This window comes from Astyanax mexicanus, chromosome 10 (genome assembly GCF_023375975.1).
Source record: "Astyanax mexicanus isolate ESR-SI-001 chromosome 10, AstMex3_surface, whole genome shotgun sequence".
Taxonomy (NCBI): domain Eukaryota; kingdom Metazoa; phylum Chordata; class Actinopteri; order Characiformes; family Acestrorhamphidae; genus Astyanax; species Astyanax mexicanus.
Genome location: NC_064417.1, coordinates 50,292,106 through 50,311,013, shown reverse-complemented (window position 1 = coordinate 50,311,013; position 18,908 = coordinate 50,292,106). Strand labels below are relative to the sequence as shown.

Below are 18,908 nucleotides of genomic sequence, written 5' to 3'. Positions count from 1 at the left end.
ATATATATATATATATATATATATATATATATATTTGCACTGTCTTGTATTCATGTGATTGGGAAGATCCTCACCCATAGGCTGGTTGAATAGACCTTTTGTGGATATCGCTCCTCCTGCATTTCCTGGGTACTTTCTGAGAAACCACCTTTTAAAATACAAAGAAACGGGTAAATTAGTTAATCGTTTTGTTTTTGTAGTCGTTTTAATTACATTTGATTTGATCAAAATCCACAAGACTTATACTGTTTATGTGATAGTATTATATAACTTCCATTTCATTACAGTGGCGTGAAAAAGTATTTTTCCCCTTATTAGATTTCTTCTTTTTTTTTTTGCTTTTTTGTCATACTTGTAAGGTCCTGGCCCTGTTTCCTGTCTGTCCTCGTGCCTGTGTTGTCCCACGTGACCCGTGACCCTGTGTTCTACCTGTGTTTTTCCACTCACCTGTGTTCTTCTGTAACTCCGCCCCTTCGTCCCAGGTGTTTCATGTTTCCTGTGTGTGTGCACCTCTATTTAAGGTCCGTGTTTCATTTCCCCGGTGTCGATCCTTGTACGTTTTTCGTCTGTCAGTGTTCCATGTTTTCCCGAGTTTGCGTCCGCCTCCTCGTCTACCCTGCACCCCGGCCCTGACAATACTGATTTTTTTCTGATTATCAAGCAAACTTTAATATTAGACAAAGATAACTTGAGTTAATATAAAAAGCATTTTAAAAATGATAATTAATTTTTTTAAGGAAAAAAAACTATCCAAACCAATTTACTATCCTAAACCTATTAACTTGGTGTCTCTGATACTCTTGGCAGCAACAACTGCAATTAAGCTTTACGTCTTTCTCATCTTTGTGGAGGAGTTTTGTTCCACTCTTCTTTACAGAATTATTTTAATTCAGACACATTGAAAAGTTTTTTTAGCATAAACGTTCTGTTTAAGATCATCCACAGCATCTCAATCAGACTTTTTTAACTAGACCACTCCAAAACCTTTTTGGATCATCAAGATGTTATTTGTGTTAGTATGTTAGTTGTGTTATTTTTGGTCAGTAGTGTTTTTTATCTTGAAATTCTCCCATGAAGACCATTTTCACCCAGTCTCTTACTTATAATTGAATCATTAACACTGACCTTAACTGAGGCGACTAAGACCTGCAGTTCTTTAAATGTATTTCTGGGTTCTTTTGTGACCTCCTGGATGAGTTGTCCATGACCTTTTGGAGTCATTTCAGTCAGCCGGTTTCTACTGGGATCGATTAGCATGGTTCCATATTTTCACCATTAGTGAATATTAGCTCACACTGTGTTTTTTTGGAGTCCCAAAGCTTTAGAAATGACTTTTTAACCTTTTTAAGACTGATAGATGATCAATTACTTTATTTTTCATCCGTCATTAAAATCATCATTTAAAAGGTGCTTTTTATATTTACTCAGGTTATATTTTGTCTGATATTAAAGTTTGTTTGATAATCTAAGAAATGTAAGTATGACAAAAACAAAAGAAATCTGTAAGTGGGCAAATACTTTTTCTGTACTTTTCTGTTTGTTCTGTATTTCATACATCCATGCATTGCTCAAAAATATAATGATAAATTACATGCTGCATGTCATGGCTGAGAAAATGTAAAACATCTCTGTGTTCATACTGTTTACAGTGAAACACTGCATGCTTTTTTACTTCTCCAGCATTTGGTGTTTTACTGCATCATATATAAATTAAAGTCACTCACTGGTAGAAAGGGTAGGGCAGGGGCTGCATGGCGTGAACAGGCACCAGGCCATGATGCCCAGTAGACAGTAGTGTTCCCTCCCACACGCCCTGCTGTCCAATATCCTTCACCATCACCAGGTCATTCTTCCTGTAGACCAGCTCCTCCTCCTCCTCCTGTGTTCCCTCACTGTTCAGCAAAGCTTTAGCAAAGAATGAACCTGCAAACCAACAGAAACCAACAGAAACTCATATATTATATAAATTTATTACACACAGAGTGATCTATTTTAAGCTTTTATTTCTTTTATTGTTGATGATTATGGCTTACAGCCACTGAAAACCAAAAAATCATTGTTTCAGAAAAGTCCTGCTGGAAAATGAAATCTGCATCTCTATAAAAGTTGTCAGCAGCAGAGGGAAGCATGAAGTGCTGTAAGATTTTGTGGGAAAACAAAACTGCACTGACTTTAGTCTTGATAATAAAACACAGTGGATCAACACCAGCAGATGACATGTCTCTCCAAACCATCACTGATCATCAGTAAATTTTACATTTCATTTAAAGGAAATCAAGGGAGCAGAGTCTGGAGGAAGAGTGGAGAGACACACAGTCCAAACTGCTCGAGATCTAGTGTGAAGTTTCCACCAATCAGTGATGGTTTAGAGAGTCAAATTACTTAATTTACAAATCACATACTTTTAAAAGAATCAAATTATTGAAAAGTCCTAGAACATACAAAAAAATAAAAGACCACTTAAAAATGCGAATTTATTTGATTTGACCAAATTGAATCCTCTGGAATATAATCAAGAGGAAGATGGATGATCACAAGCCATCAAACCACCAAACTGAACTGCTTGAATTTTTCCACCAGGAGTAAAGCAGCATAAAGTTATCTAAAAGCAGTGTGTAAGACTGGTGGAGGAGAACATGCCAAGATGCATGAAAACAGAGTTATTCCACCAAATATTGATTTCTGAACTCTTAAATCTTTATGAATATTGAATAAACTTGTCTTCTTTGCATTATTTGAGGTCTGAAAGCTCTGGATCTTTTTTGTTATTTCATCTTTTTTTCTGAAAAATAAATGATCTAAATTACAATATTTTTATTTGGAATTATTTGGGAGGAATGTTATCGTTGGTCTCTTAATTTTTTTTCCAGAGCTATATTAAGAAAGGCGCTTTTAGAATAGAACAAATCAAATCCAATGTTCTCTCATGATATCAAATCAGCCTTTATTGACTGTGAAAAAGTGCTTTATTTATAAAATGTGTTTATCAGCCAGTGTGATGTATTGTCCTGTATGTTCCTCAGCATGTTTACCACTCTACACTTGCTTTTAGCAGATCCTGAACTGGAGAAATTACGCTGTTTACGGCTAATTCATCAGATTATGAGGCGTGACAGGTGATGGCAGGACTGGGGCTGTTGACGGTGTTGCCAGTAATGATTCGAGGAAGCAGGACAGAGCGTCTTTGTGTACGTGATAACCTCTCGTCATAGACAGGTATTAAATCAGGAGCTAAAAAAAACTGTTCTCTGGTTAAACCCTGTTTATTTCAGGTTATTTAATCTGGCTTCTGTGGTCCTTGTACAAAAAAAGTCACTGAGAGTTATTTCTAAATGCTTTTTCCTTTGTATCTGTGTAAATAAACAGCAGCAACATTATCAGCTTGCAGGCCACCATCCTTATCCACATCCATCAATGTAAGCATTTCTACTGTACTGTTAGCATTGCTACTGTACTGTTAGCATTGCTGCTGTGCCATTAGCATTGCTACTGTACTGTTAGCATTGCTGCTGTGCCATTAGCATTGCTACTGTACTGTTAGCATTGCTGCTGTACTGTTAGCATTGCTACTGTACTGTTAGCATTGCTGCTGTACTGTTAGTATTGCTGCTGTACTGTTAGTATTGCTGCTGTGCCATTAGCATCGCTACTGTACTGTTAGCATTGCTACTGTACTGTTAGCATTGCTGCTGTACTGTTAGTATTGCTGCTGTACTGTTAGTATTGCTGCTGTACTGTTAGTATTGCTGCTGTGCCATTAGCATCGCTACTGTACTGTTAGCATTGCTACTGTACTGTTAGTATTGCTGCTGTACTGTTAACATTGCTGCTGTGCCATTAGCATTGCTACTGTACTGTTAGCATTGCTGCTGTGCCATTAGCATTTCTACTGTACTGTTAGTATTGCTACTGTACTGTTAGTATTGCTGCTGTGCCATTAGCATTGCTACTGTACTGTTAGCATTGCTACTGTACTGTTAACATTGCTACTGTACTGTTAGCATTGCTACTGTACTGTTAGCATTGCTGCTGTGCCATTAGCATTTCTACTGTACTGTTAGCATTTCTACTGTACTGTTAACATTGCTGCTGTACTGTTAGCATTGCTACTGTACTGTTAGCATTGCTGCTGTTCCATTAGCATTGCTGCTGTTCCATTAGCATTTCTACTGTACTGTTAGCATTGCTACTGTACTGTTAACATTGCTGCTGTGCCATTAGCATTGCTACTGTACTGTTAACATTGCTGCTGTGCCATTAGCATTGCTACTGTACTGTTAGCATTGCTGCTGTGCCATTAGCATTGCTACTGTACTGTTAACATTGCTGCTGTGCCATTAGCAATGCTACTGTACTGTTAGCATTGCTGCTGTGCCATTAGCATTTCTACTGTACTGTTAGCATTGCTGCTGTGCCATTAGCATTTCTACTGTACTGTTAGCATTGCTACTGTACTGTTAACATTGCTGCTGTGCCATTAGCATTGCTACTGTACTGTTAGCATTGCTGCTGTGCCATTAGCATTTCTACTGTACTGTTAGCATTGCTACTGTACTGTTAGCATTGCTGCTGTGCCATTAGCATTGCTACTGTACTGTTAACATTGCTGCTGTTCCGTTAGCATTGCTACTGTACTGTTAGCATTGCTACTGTACTGTTAGTATTGCTGCTGTACTGTACTGTACTGTTAGCATTTCTACTGTACTGTTAGCATTGCTACTGTACTGTTAACATTGCTGCTGTACTGTTAGCATTGCTACTGTACTGTTAACATTGCTGCTGTTCCATTAGCATTGCTACTGTACTGTTAGCATTGCTGCTGTGCCATTAGAATTTCTACTGTACTGTTAGCATTGCTACTGTACTGTTAACATGGCTGCTGTGCCATTAGCATTGCTACTGTACTGTTAGCATTGCTGCTGTGCCATTAGCATTGCTACTGTACTGTTAACATTGCTGCTGTGCCGTTAGCATTGCTACTGTACTGTTAGCATTGCTGCTGTGCCATTAGCATTGCTACTGTACTGTTAACATTGCTGCTGTGCCATTAGCAATGCTACTGTACTGTTAGCATTGCTGCTGTGCCATTAGCATTGCTACTGTACTGTTAACATTGCTGCTGTGCCGTTAGTATTGCTACTGTACTCTTAGTATTGCTGCTGTACTGTTAGTATTGCTGCTGTGCCATTAGCATTGCTACTGTACTGTTAGCATTGCTGCTGTGCCATTAGCATTTCTACTGTACTGTTAGCATTGCTGCTGTGCCATTAGCATTTCTACTGTACTGTTAGCATTGCTACTGTACTGTTAACATTGCTGCTGTGCCATTAGCATTGCTACTGTACTGTTAGCATTGCTGCTGTGCCATTAGCATTTCTACTGTACTGTTAGCATTGCTACTGTACTGTTAGCATTGCTGCTGTGCCATTAGCATTGCTACTGTACTGTTAACATTGCTGCTGTTCCGTTAGCATTGCTACTGTACTGTTAGCATTGCTACTGTACTGTTAGTATTGCTGCTGTACTGTACTGTACTGTTAGCATTTCTACTGTACTGTTAGCATTGCTACTGTACTGTTAACATTGCTGCTGTACTGTTAGCATTGCTACTGTACTGTTAACATTGCTGCTGTTCCATTAGCATTGCTACTGTACTGTTAGCATTGCTGCTGTGCCATTAGAATTTCTACTGTACTGTTAGCATTGCTACTGTACTGTTAACATGGCTGCTGTGCCATTAGCATTGCTACTGTACTGTTAGCATTGCTGCTGTGCCATTAGCATTGCTACTGTACTGTTAACATTGCTGCTGTGCCGTTAGCATTGCTACTGTACTGTTAGCATTGCTACTGTACTGTTAGTATTGCTGCTGTACTGTTAGTATTGCTGATGTGCCATTAGCATTGCTACTGTACTGTTAGCATTTCTACTGTACTGTTAGTATTGCTGCTGTACTGTTAACATTGCTGCTGTGCCATTAGCATTGCTACTGTACTGTTAGCATTGCTGCTGTGCCATTAGCATTTCTACTGTACTGTTAGCATTGCTACTGTACTGTTAGCATTGCTACTGTACTGTTAACATTGCTGCTGTGCCATTAACATTGCTACTGTACTGTTAGCATTGCTGCTGTGCCATTAGCATTGCTACTGTACTGTTAGCATTGCTACTGTACTGTTAACATTGCTGCTGTACCGTTAGCATTGCTGCTGTGCCATTAGCATTGCTACTGTACTGTTAGCATTGCTACTGTACTGTTAACATTGCTGCTGTACCGTTAGCATTGCTACTGTACTGTTAGCATTGCTACTGTTCTGTTAACATTGCTGCTGTACCGTTAGCATTGCTACTGTACTGTTAACATTGCTGCTGTTCCATTAGCATTGCTACTGTACTGTTAGCATTGCTGCTGTGCCATTAGCATTTCTACTGTACTGTTAGCATTGCTACTGTACTGTTAACATTGCTGCTGTGCCATTAGCATTTCTACTGTACTGTTAGCATTGCTACTGTACTGTTAACATTGCTGCTGTGCCATTAGCATTTCTACTGTACTGTTAGCATTGCTACTGTACTGTTAACATTGCTGCTGTGCCATTAGCATTGCTACTGTACTGTTAGCATGGCTGCTGTTCCGTTAGCATTGATACTGTGCCGTTTTCATTACCACCTAGCTGTTAGCCTTGCTTCTGTACTGTTAACAATGTGACCTAGCTGTTAGCATTGCCACCTATAGCTGTTAGCATTGCTACTGTACTGTTTACCTTGCTACTGTTCTGTTAGCATTGCCACCTAGCTGTCAGCATTGCTACTTTATTGTTAGCATTGATACTGTACTGTTAGCATTAATACTGTGTCATCTGCATTACCACCTAGCTGTTAGCCTTGCTACTGTACTATTTGTATTGTTACTGTACTGTTAGAATTGCCACTGTGCCATTAGAATTGCTACTGTACTGAAAGCATTGTTACTGTATGTTAGCATTGTCACTGTACTGTTAGTAATGCATCTTTGAATACGTTTACACACAGCTGAAAGAAACGAGAGAACCTCTCATCATGTACAGGTATTAAATCTGGAGGTTAAACAGGTTAAACCCGGTTAATTTCAGGTTATTTAATCTGGTTTCTGAGAAAAGGGAAGTTAGATCAGGTTTCTATTGAAAGCAGAACTGCGGTGCAGCTGGGCGGACTCTCACCCTCCTGCAGCAGGAGCCCCAGGTAAAGCGTGGCCAGGTGTTCCTCATCCACCGTCACACAGATCTCCACATCACTGAGCAGCACAGGGTCCAGCCAGAACGACTGATCACACAGGAAGTTCTCCAGACACCTCGCCACATACCCTGAGATATAATATTACAAAATCACACTGTGGTAGAGAGTAATAAAATACACTGTAACCCATGTATCATGTGAACAACAGCAAACTAAAGAGTAAAACTAATAATTATGTATAATTATATCACAGTTAGTTCCGACCCTGCAATGTGATTGGCTGAGAGGCATTCTGTGAGTACCATTATCAGCCGGTATCAACCTAGCAACGATGCAGCGCTTACAAACCAAACAGCGCAGCTACAAACAGAGCAGCAGTGGAACTATTTTATCCTCCTTTTTAACTCTAAATCTTTTAGCAATAATGGAACTGTGGTATCATCGTAATAATACACTCTGCATTACGACCGCAGCTCAACAGTGCCAATATTCCATGTTATAGCACAAACCTTGAGGATTAAACAATACGGAACTATACAAAATATATGTAAATTGAGAGGTATATGCTCATATTAATCAAAAAAAAAATCTGCCAATGAGGAAAGCAAATTTCACTTACTAAGGTTACTTAAAATAAGCAATAATCGCAAAAGCTCAAAATCCTTAGTAAATCAGAGAATAATAAAAAAAAAAACACTAAAATATCAATATATTGCCCATCTCTACCTCATACAGGGCATTATGGCATTAATGATGGTGACCGGTGGTGTCTGGCTAAAAACGTCAAGTAATTCTGGCACAGTTCATATCTCACAGGTCGGTGCAGCCTTCCTTAGCTTCTATTGGACATGCCAAAAGTCATGGGACCCACTATTAGTCCCTGTCACTTGAATTTATCTGTGATAGCTTACCCAGAGCCAGGTAAGTGGAGAACTTCCAGATTTCCTCCACAGTTTTAAAGGTGATAACGAAGCAGTCTTTTTCAGCATGTACTGAAACCAGACGCGCTGACAGATCCTGCAGAAAGAGAGAGAGAGAGATAGCAATAGGTGAGAGAGAGAAAGAGAGAGATAGAGAGAGAGAGAGAGAGAGAGAAAGAGAAATAGAGAGAGGTCATTCTGTTATAAATCACTGTTTTTATTTTCTTCTGTTATTTTGGGCTGGTTTACCTTAATCTTATGGGGCCTCTATAGTGACATCATGTTGAAAAAAAGTATGTTTGGCCATGACTTATGAAGGCGAGGGAATGAGATCCTAAGGTGTGGCCACAACATATTAAAGGAGTGGGAATGAGATCCTAAGGCATGGTCACAACTTATTAAGGCGGAGGAATGAGATCCTAATGCGTGGCTACAACTTATTAAGGCGTGGGAATAAAAACCTAATGCATAGGAATGAGATAATTAAGGCATGGGAATGAGATAATTAGTTCACTCTCCATTTTCTTACTAAATATTATCTTTGGATTGGAGCTTTGATGTAATATTCAGTTTCTTAATGGACATTAATTTACAGAAAAACAAACTTTGTTATTCTCTGTCTGCGACCTAATTATTTTGTTCTCATGCCTTGATAAGTCGAACTATTTCATTCAAACACCTTATTTATCTCGTTTCCACACATTAGGGTCTCGTTCCAACGCTTTAATAAGCTCCGTATAATCTTACCTTAAATAGCTGGATGACATCTTGGCTGTTGCTCTCCACGACTCTTAGCCGGGTCCGTAGCGCCTCCTGCAGGTGAGTATCAGGCTCAATACTGGACCTCCTCTTTCCACTGAACACCAGAATCACATCTGAACCAAATAGACAACAAATACAGCTGACAGTTAAAACCCCTTAACTGGTGACCCTAGGTCTGTTACATAATAATTACAATATTGAGTTTTTTTTTCTTCATAGTAAATGAATAGTAAAGTGACCCAGACTATGAATGAACATAAGGAATCATGTAGTAACTTAAAAGCACTTATCCTGTGCATCCGAGGAAACTCTTGCTCTTCCTTTTATTGTGGGGTCCTGATGAGTGCCAGTTCCATCATAACCTTTTTGATGTTCTTTGAGGATACTTTTGGAGTATTTCTTGCTTCTCATAATCTGGATTAGAACATTACTCAAATATTCACTATTCACTGTATACCTGTAACTCTACCTCTTCACTACTTTACTTTAACTGATGCTCTCAAACACTTTATTAAGAGACAAGAAATTCAAGTAATTAACTCTTGATGAGTTCAGCACAGCTGTTAACTGAAAGCCTGAATTCCAGGTGACTCTACCTCATAAATCTGACTGAGAAAATCCAGCAGAGATGTGCAAAACTGTCTCTATCTAAGCAAGAGGTGCTACATTGAAGAATCTAAAATTTCAAACAAAGAACAATTTAAAATTATGAAACTTTTGGTACTGGTACGGTAATGGAACTGAAAAGGTGTTATAATATTAGCATTTTATCAGTGTGATTAAATGCTCTTAAAAGTATGGTAATATTGTTTATTGCAACTAATTCTGGAACAATCTATTGTCAAAAAAAATCATTAGTCTTAACAACTTAAATAAATACTAAATCTTAGCAAGTTAAATTGTCTAATATTAAGGCAATGCTATTTTCGTCTCTGATAAGACTTTTTGTCTTAAGATTATTTAAGTTATTTTAGAAATAATTATCTTGCTCAGTCTTACTTAGAATTTGCACCTTGTTTTATTTTTTAAGTCATTTGCACTTAAAATAACACACAATTCCAAATTTATTTATTTTTTTTCATTTTAATATTATTTCACTTATTTTGGGACTTAAAGTCAATTGCTACTTTTTTAAAAAGAAATTTTGCTAAAAAAACGTTTTGCTCAACCCATTGACAGATTTCAATTAGCTTAATATAAACATATATGTCTTATTTTACATATAATTTGTCTAGTTTTTGCCAATGGATTTTATTCAGTGTGGTGCTATAGGTAGCTTACACAGGTAGGGCATTACACAGAGCCATATGTACAGAAATATAGAATATATATTTCTATTTTGAGGAGCTACATGGCTTTAGATTTAGCTATAATGATATTATTTATTGACAGCTTGCTTCCCGTTGTGGGAACAGAATCTGCAGTTCTCAGAGTGACGCTCTGCTGAGAGGATATGATGAGACAGAGTGGAGACATTACGGCCGGCGGGAAGAGCATTATCTCTGAGAGCTGCTGAATCAGATCCACCATTACCGTCCATTACTGCTACAGACGCTGATCTGCTCAGTCTGCAGTACAGAGTAGTGAAGAGTCTGAAACTCGTACCTGAAGAGAAGCGTTCTCCTACGGCGAGAGAGACGCTGCTGCCGTTAAACGCCTCCCTCTTCCTCCAGTAACTCTCACCAGTGATCCCATCTGTCTCCACCTCAGCTTCCGTCTCCACTTCCTCATCACTTCCTGCCAAAAACACATATAAAAAAAACCTGTGTTATTAACACTTTATGAATGATTTATAATGACATGAATCAAGATTTTTCCCCAACATGCTTTTATTCTTCTTTTAGGCTAATAAATATATATTTTATTATTAATAATGTGGACAACATAGAGCCTATTAAGAGATCTATTCAGTTTCTGCATCAGTTTCTCTGATTTTGCTATTTATAGGTTTATGTTTGAGTAAAGTGAACATTGTTGTTTTATTCTATAAACTACAGACAATATTTCTCCCAAATTCCAAATAAAAATATTGTCATTTAGAGCATTTATTTACAGAAAATGAGAAATGGCTGAAATAACAAAAAAGATGCAGAGCTTTCAGACCTCAAATAATGCAGAGAAAACAAGTTCATATTCATAAAGTTTTAAGAGTTTAGAAATCATCAATATTTGGTGGAATAATCCTGGTTTTTAATCAGAGTTTTTTTCATGCATCTTGGCATCATGTTCTGCTCCACCAGTCTTACACACTGCTTTTGGATAACTTTATGCTGCTTTACTCCTGGTGCAAAAATTCAAGCAGTTAAGTTTGGTTTGATGGCTTGTGATCATCCATCTTCCTCTTTTTTTCAACTGCAGGAATATACAATAATCTGGAGAAAAAAATAAGACACCACTTAAAAATAATGAGTTTTTTTTTTATTTTACCAAATTAAAAACCTCTGGAATATAATCAAGAGGAAGATGGATGATCACAAGCCATCAAACCACCAAACTGAACTGATTGAATTTTTGCACCAGGAGTAGAGCAGCATAAAGTTATCCAAAAGCAGTGTGTAAGACTGGTGGAGGAGAACATGATGCCAATACGCATGAAAACTGTGATTAAAAAAAAAAAAAATTGTTTTCTTTGCATTATTTGAGGTCTGAAAGCTCTGCATCTTTTTTTGTTATTTTTCAGCCATTTCTCATTTTCTGCAAATAAATGCTCTAAATGACAATATTTTTATTTGGAATTTGGGAGAAATGTTGTCTGTAGTTTATAGAATAAAACAACAATGTTCATTTTACTCAAACATAAACCTATAAATAGCAAAATCAGGGAAACTAATTCAGAAACTGAGGTTGTGAAGGAGTTAAGGAGATAAAACAGGTACAAACAAAGTAAATGTAAGAAACACTGCATTCATTTTGCATTTTGAATGTACATTTTCTCTACTGTCCCCACTTTTTTCTTATTTGGGATTGTACTACTATTTTACCTAATAAATAAAGTAATTTCTATACTCTAGAGTAACAATATGCATTTGCTCCATTTGCTTGTTTATAAAGTAGGTTAATTAGAACAGCAGTAGCAGCAATCTCTGCACTTCCTATTGAGCAAAAACAGGAAGTGATGGTAATATCACAGCAGCTCTATAAATATCAGTCAGGTGGTCGAAATAATAGCGCGGCTCTCTTCAGGATGGATACAGCCTTCCTATCACTGTGCATTGTATAAAGAGGAAGTCAGGGTATGTTTTATATCTGTTACTTAATAAATTAGTTCAACAAATGCATAAAAAAGCTTTAATATTTAATTATAATTTAATATACATTACCAGTCAAAAGTCTGGACACGCCTCCTCAGCACATTAAAAATCATGTAGTAACCCAAAAGTTTGGTTAAACAAACCAAAATACTCTTAACTGAGGCTGGTTCCTTTCCTGCAGCACTCCTGATGAGTGCCAGTTTCATCATCATAACGTTTATGATGGTCTTTTTTGTGACTGCACTTGAGGATACTTTCAAATTTCTTAAAATTCTTCTTTTCGTAGTGACTCACCTTTATTTCTTAATGTAATTTTTTAACTTTCTGTATTTAGTCGAGTAGTTCTTGCTTCTCATAACCTGGATTAGAACATTATTTAAATATTCACTATTCACTGTATACCTGTAAATCTACCTCTTCACTACTTTACAACTGATGCTCTCAAACATTAACATTAAGAGACAAGAAATTCAAGTAGTTAACTTTTGGCAAGTTTAGCACAGCTGTTAACTGAAAGTCTAAATTCCAGGTGATTTTACCAGAAAATGTCAAGATGTGCACATTTGAAGAATCTAAAATATATAACATATTCTGAATTAAAGGTGTTTCCAAACTTTTGACTGGTACTGTATGTGAATAAATAAATAAATCAGCAAATACTTTCAGTATTAGAGTCAATCTAAGCATATATTATGTGATGCTGTTCAGTTTCTATTATAACACTCTTACCAGTGGCCATGACATCATTTCCTGGAAATAGCTCATTGGCTCCCGTTAGTGTGTACGGGGGCTCGTTCCATAAGGCATCGAGCTCAGCGGTCGATATGTCTACGGAAAGGGGGAGGAGTTAGAGCATTAGTTTGGCAGTAGGGCAGATTAATAGTGAACGGGACTGAGGGATGCTGGGATTTCATCATGCATCTGGACCAGAACCCACCCAGCATCACAACACAACACATCCAACATTAGATACGACACACTGACAGGGGCTGCATGCACTTAACTCATTTAGACTCCATTAGCTCACTTTCATCATATCAGCGACATCTCAAACAACCTGGACGCCAATCATTTCCAGATCCTCCTCCTCTAGAGGTCAGACAGTAATGTGGGTTTTAGCGAGAGTTTTACTGATATAATCTGATATAAGCCAGATTTCACAAACAGCTTCAGTCAAAAACGAGCCAAACAAACCAAATAGACTCTGGCTAATGTGTGTTTACACGCATAATACATCAGATTATATTACTAATCAATAAAACAATCAATATATTTATTGCACAATGTCCTTGAACTTCAGTAATCAGATAATGGAAATTATAATATAATAATAATACCTATTTTACACTGCAAAATAATATCTGTTGGCAAAATCTAAAGAAAATATATGTAAATTGAGACATATATCCTTATATTAACCCATTTAGATCTGAATTATGTTCCAGTGAAAAAAATGTAAAAACAAATTGTCAAATTTTTCAGCAAAGATTTATAAGAATGCACCAAAAAAAAGACTTTAATAGGCTGAAGCATTGGATGCAAGTGTTTAACTTTTAGATTTTTACTTTAGATTTAATTTTGACCACAAATCATTCATGAACAGTAACATTAAAATGTGTTCTAAAATATAAAATTAAACATAAAATTATTAAAAATGAGCTTTTACAATCATAAAGTCCCAAAAGTAGTAAAGTAAGACTTAAATCAAGCAAAAATCACAAATCACAGGTTTAAATTTGGACTCTTAATTTAGAATAACTTGAGTGGCAATTTATCTGTGCTTATCTTAAGTTCAAATGGCCTAAAATAAGACTAATTCAGACCTTTAATAGTAAAATAAGCAATATAATCTTATACTTACAATGCTTAATAGCACAAAAATTCTTAGCAGAGAAAAAAATAAAATGTATTGCCTGGAAATTAGATAATTTCAGTAATTTTTGCAGTTTACATGAGTCAGGCAATAATCTGAGTTTTGTTTTGTTTTCATTCATGTGCTGAATACTCCGGTTAAGAGTATGCACTGACAAACACATCTTATTACTGAACAGCTCTCTTTATCAGATTTCCTAACCAGACTGAGGCTATATAGCAGACTGCTAGCCTAAATCCTATTTCTGCTTTATCAGGATTGAATCCATATTGGTTTCCAGACCATTTAAAATCTGAATTATTTGTGAACTGGAACCAAACCACTTTTGGAGATTTGTACAGTATTTGTGTCACTTTTCTACGCATTGAGTCACACTGACCTCATTATTGACCTCATTATATCCAGAGTGAGGGAAGTGCAGTGGGTTCAAGAAGATGCCGACCATCATACCACAGCAACCGTACCATGCAACCCAGATACATTTACTTTTATACATTAAATAATCGGGCTGTATATGATATGATATGATAACTGCACTACAGCCTTACAGTACATTCCTCACCCCAGAAACATACTGTGATTGGTCCGTTGAGTCTCATGATCCAGCCTACACATTCATGCGCCTACACTATTCACCCATATGGAAATGCAATATATGACATATATGGCCTTATGTCCAGAGTGGTGTTTCCATATATGATACCTTTTATATCTTTGATACCTTTTATACCTTTTATACATTTTATATAATTATCACATACTGTACATATGTCCTCTGGATATATGTAGATATAAGTTCAGAAAATATATGAAATAACCATAAATAATGTACATTTATATGTATATATAATACAAATACATATAGGATTTATTTTCTTTGTATTTGTGTTGAATTCATATTTGTTAAAATATATATTTAATTAATATATGAACATGTGAATGAATATGTTTTTACATACATAACTCTAACAGAAATTGTATGGGCCAGACATATACTGTATATGACATATATTTCTAAACATATATTTCACATACATGACCATACATATTTTATGGGCCAGATATGTATGTCAATATATCAAATATATGTTTCAATTTTGGATAGGTTTCATATATGTTGAACATATCAACAGTATATGTACAATACATATTTTTGCTTTGCATGGCCATGTATGTCAGATATGTATTTATATCTCATATAATTGTACAAATATACCTCATATATTTGTATATATATTACAGTTTTGGAAGGGTAAACAGCAGAATGACAACAACATACTTCGTGTTTAAATTAATGCCCTCAGGCAGAAGATACAGGTTATTAATACATGCAAGAACAGGAAGACTTTAGAACAGTTTTTTTCCCAACTGCAATATATATGTGTGTGTGTGTGTGTATGTGTATATATGTGTATAAACGTATATATTTGTGGGTGAATGTATGAAAATGCACTGACTGGAGAAGCACTTTAAATTTCGTTGTTTTCTTGATAACAATGACTATAAATAATCTATTATCTATCTATATACAGTAACGCACAAATATAAATGCTCACAATGGTGTAGGCCACTGCCAACTCTCCATTGACTCAACATCAGCCTTAACTCTTAAAATATCTGATAATTTTGAGTGCATGTAAACTCAACTATAAAGATCAATATACAGTAATGCTACATTGATCTATTTTAATCACACAGACATCAGAAAACTGTTACACACTATTACACCAGTATGATGCTGTATAACAAGTAGAATTAGTCACAATCAATCGAGGGAAGGAAAACATTACGAACATTAGAAGCAGATCACAAACACACGCACATACATGCGCTTTACCTTCATGGGTAGAACTATTACCCATGTCTGACTGAAATACAGGGACGAGTGCGTCTGAAAGTTACTCCTCTCTCTCATGGCAAAAATCTACGAGAAGCAGGACGGGACCAACCTGAAAACAAGAAGCAGTTTCTCAGGCACGGAGGTGGACGGCAGCAGCAGGACATCATGAGGACGAGACGCTGCTGTACTTCTTTAAATCGATGGTCCAGACTCGGAGAGGCATCCACTTAAACTGCACTGGCTATTAACCAACGGGATGGACGCTCTTTCTCTTTTTCTATCTCTCTCTCTCTCTTTTTGTGAGTCTTCCTGTCCTCTATGTCTCTCGTCCTGTATGCTCTTAGCCCATACATGTGCATATCTTCATATTTTCTGGATTAAACGCCACATATTAATGTATGTACCCCCTACATCTGTCTATTTCCCTCTCTCTCTCTCTCTCTCTCTCTCTCTCGTCCGTCCTGTCTCTCTCTCTCTCTCTCTTTCTGGACAGCCTCTGTTTGTAATGGACAAAGAGCATTTTGCTGCTGGCATGCTAGAGTGTGTGGGCTGGTCAGTAGTGTCCATGCATGCCGGTGGGCGGAGACAGGACAGGGGCTTCTATAAAGCAAGTGTTGTGATTCCAGTTCTCAACACAATAGGCTCTGGACTAATGGAAAAAACAATGGCTGTATTATGGTACACTGTGTATGTATATATATATATATATATATATATATATATATATATATATATATATATATAATTGCTGTCCAAAGAAAAACAAGTATCTCCATTTTTGTCGATTTTAAGTTCACTACATAATTTGAACAGACAAACTGTCCCTTACACTGTGCCAAAGTTTCTTGATGAACAGACCAATAGAAATGCTTTAAAATGCCCTGAAATACCATATTTTTCACTTTATAAGACGCATCAGATTATACACTGCACTGACACTGAACGCCAAGTTTCTGGTCTTTTTACAAACATAAGGCTCACTGGATTATAAGGCGCATTTTAGGAGACACTGTAAGGAATTTATTTAGTAGTTCTCACTGCTGGGTGGTGGTGGTGGGGGTCTAACTATGTTAAGTAAAGCTAAGCTAAGTAAACCAAACTTTAAAAACTGTAATAAAAAAAAATACTTTCTTTTAAAGTCAAACGAGCGCTGGAAGTTAATTTACAGTAAGCTTAGATTCCCGAATTTTTCCAGCACTAAGGCTGGAGCATTAGCATTAGTGGCTAACAGCTCTACACTAACAGCTAACAGCTCTACACTAAGGAACCCTGAGTGTTCTGGTAAGCCAGGGCGGTATCATCTAGCGGTTCATCCCACATAGCTTGCTCTAACATGGCAAACACCTGATTAGCGGCTAATGCTAATGCTGCTCCAGCAGTGTTAGCCGGGGTAAGCAGCAGGATACAGTCCGATAATAATCACCTCTGAACGGCTAAAGAGGTAGCACTTAGAGCGGTTAGCTGGTAATGATAATGCTGCTCCAGGCAGTGTTAGCTGGGGTTAGCAGCAGGCTACAGGCCAAAAATACTTACATCTGCCTGGCGAAAGAGCTAGCATGGTTAGCGGCTAATGCTAATGCTACTCCAGCCCCTGTACTGAAAAACTGATCTGAAACACCTGTATAATTCTGTACCTCATCGGAGTGGCTTTACTGCTCCTTAGTACCTGACTGATAGAATTCATACATAAGGCACACTGGATTATAAAACACATTATTACACAGGATTTAAGCGCATCTTATAAAGCGAAAAATAAGGTAAACTCTTATATTGACTTCCATTGAAAGCTTAGAAAGTTTCAGGTTTTTTCTCTCTCCTGTAAAGTTGCTGTTTTAAAGATACTTTTTTTCACTGGACAGCGATGATATACAGTATAAATATTTTTGTACGTTTTATTGGATTTGTCAAGTTTCCTTTCTTTAATTCTCATTGATTGGTCTGGTCTGAGTGGTCAGTATTTAAGCTGACAGTTTCTGGTCGAAGATGCCAACATGTCTGGCACTGCGGGAGGGCTCAGCACTAATGATGCCAGCAGGTCCTCCCATTATTTTCACTCAGTTTCCTCTGTAAACATTCTCCCAATGTGAGGTAAAAAGTAGCATTTTATACCACTTTTAACACAAGTTAAGTTAGAATAGGTCTATGTTCTATACAAAACATGTTCATGAAGTTCTTTACACAAAATCACTCTCATATGAAGAAATCTGTTTCTGGGCTCTGTTTGTGGTTTATGTGTAAGGGGTGGAGCCAGGGTGGTTCAAAGCAAGTTTCCTTTTTGTGATGTCACAATAAGGGAGGAGCATCCAAATGGCAAGTTTTTTACACGAGTATTGCTCAATGCCAATACCAGCGTTGGTATTGATATTATCGATCCAAATTTGGATCGATCCGCCCACCTATAGTTTCATTGCTGCTCTGTTTGTAGCTGCACTGTTTGGCTTGTAAGCGCTGAATGGTTGCTAGGTTACCTGTATGTGGCAGAATTATACATGGAGAGCTTCGGTTACAGTGCATTACTGGCTGATAGCGGTACTAATAGAATGCCTCTCAGCCAATCACATTGCAGAGGATCGGAACTAACTGTGGTATAGTATATTTTGCACTGCAAACGAACCAAGCCATAGTTTTTCTGATCCAGACTAAGAAACGAATTTTGATTTGGACCCAACAGTTTAGGTGTGAACGCACACTGGGTGTGTTAAGCTGATCTGTGGCTAAACAAAGAGCTCCTCTTCAGTAGAGGACAGTCCTCCTCGCTTCTCACTGTCTGATCAGATTAATGTAATTTGTCTCAGTCTTGTGAGTCTGGCCAGGCATGTCTCAGGATGTCTCCAAACCAGCGTAGCACAGTTCTCCCACAATTCAGGGAGTAATTCTGCTGATTTTCTCACTGGTTTAACAGTCTGTGGAAATGCTGTTTACCAAGCTGTTTATTAATCAGTCATAAAGCTATTAAATCTCAGAGATATGGAGATAACTCCGCCTTCATCTGTGAACACAAGCATGACCACAATCAGATTAAACCAGACCATGATTTATTACAAAAA

The 18,908-nt window shown here is 37.2% G+C and overlaps 1 protein-coding gene across 5 annotated transcripts in view; it reads right to left on the bottom strand.

Annotated features, from left to right (window-relative positions):
• Positions 1-18,908, bottom strand: part of sh3tc2 (SH3 domain and tetratricopeptide repeats 2) — a 44,983-nt gene that overhangs the window by 20,864 nt on the left and 5,211 nt on the right. For 2 of the 5 annotated variants that reach the window (XM_049483875.1, XM_049483876.1), the window contains exons 1-8: positions 15,971-16,529; positions 12,878-12,976; positions 10,503-10,634; positions 8,883-9,010; positions 8,127-8,232; positions 7,200-7,343; positions 1,725-1,923; positions 75-148 (exon numbers count right to left, since the gene is read on the bottom strand). In XM_049483875.1, coding sequence (XP_049339832.1) covers positions 75-148; positions 1,725-1,923; positions 7,200-7,343; positions 8,127-8,232; positions 8,883-9,010; positions 10,503-10,634; positions 12,878-12,976; positions 15,971-16,028 — 940 coding nt within the window. In that variant the 5' untranslated portion in view covers positions 16,029-16,529. Of the gene's footprint in view, positions 1-74; positions 149-1,724; positions 1,924-7,199; positions 7,344-8,126; positions 8,233-8,882; positions 9,011-10,502; positions 10,635-12,877; positions 12,977-15,858; positions 16,530-18,908 lie in introns of those variants that run through there. The other 3 variants (XM_049483878.1, XM_049483879.1, XM_049483877.1) reach the window with 2 other exon arrangements.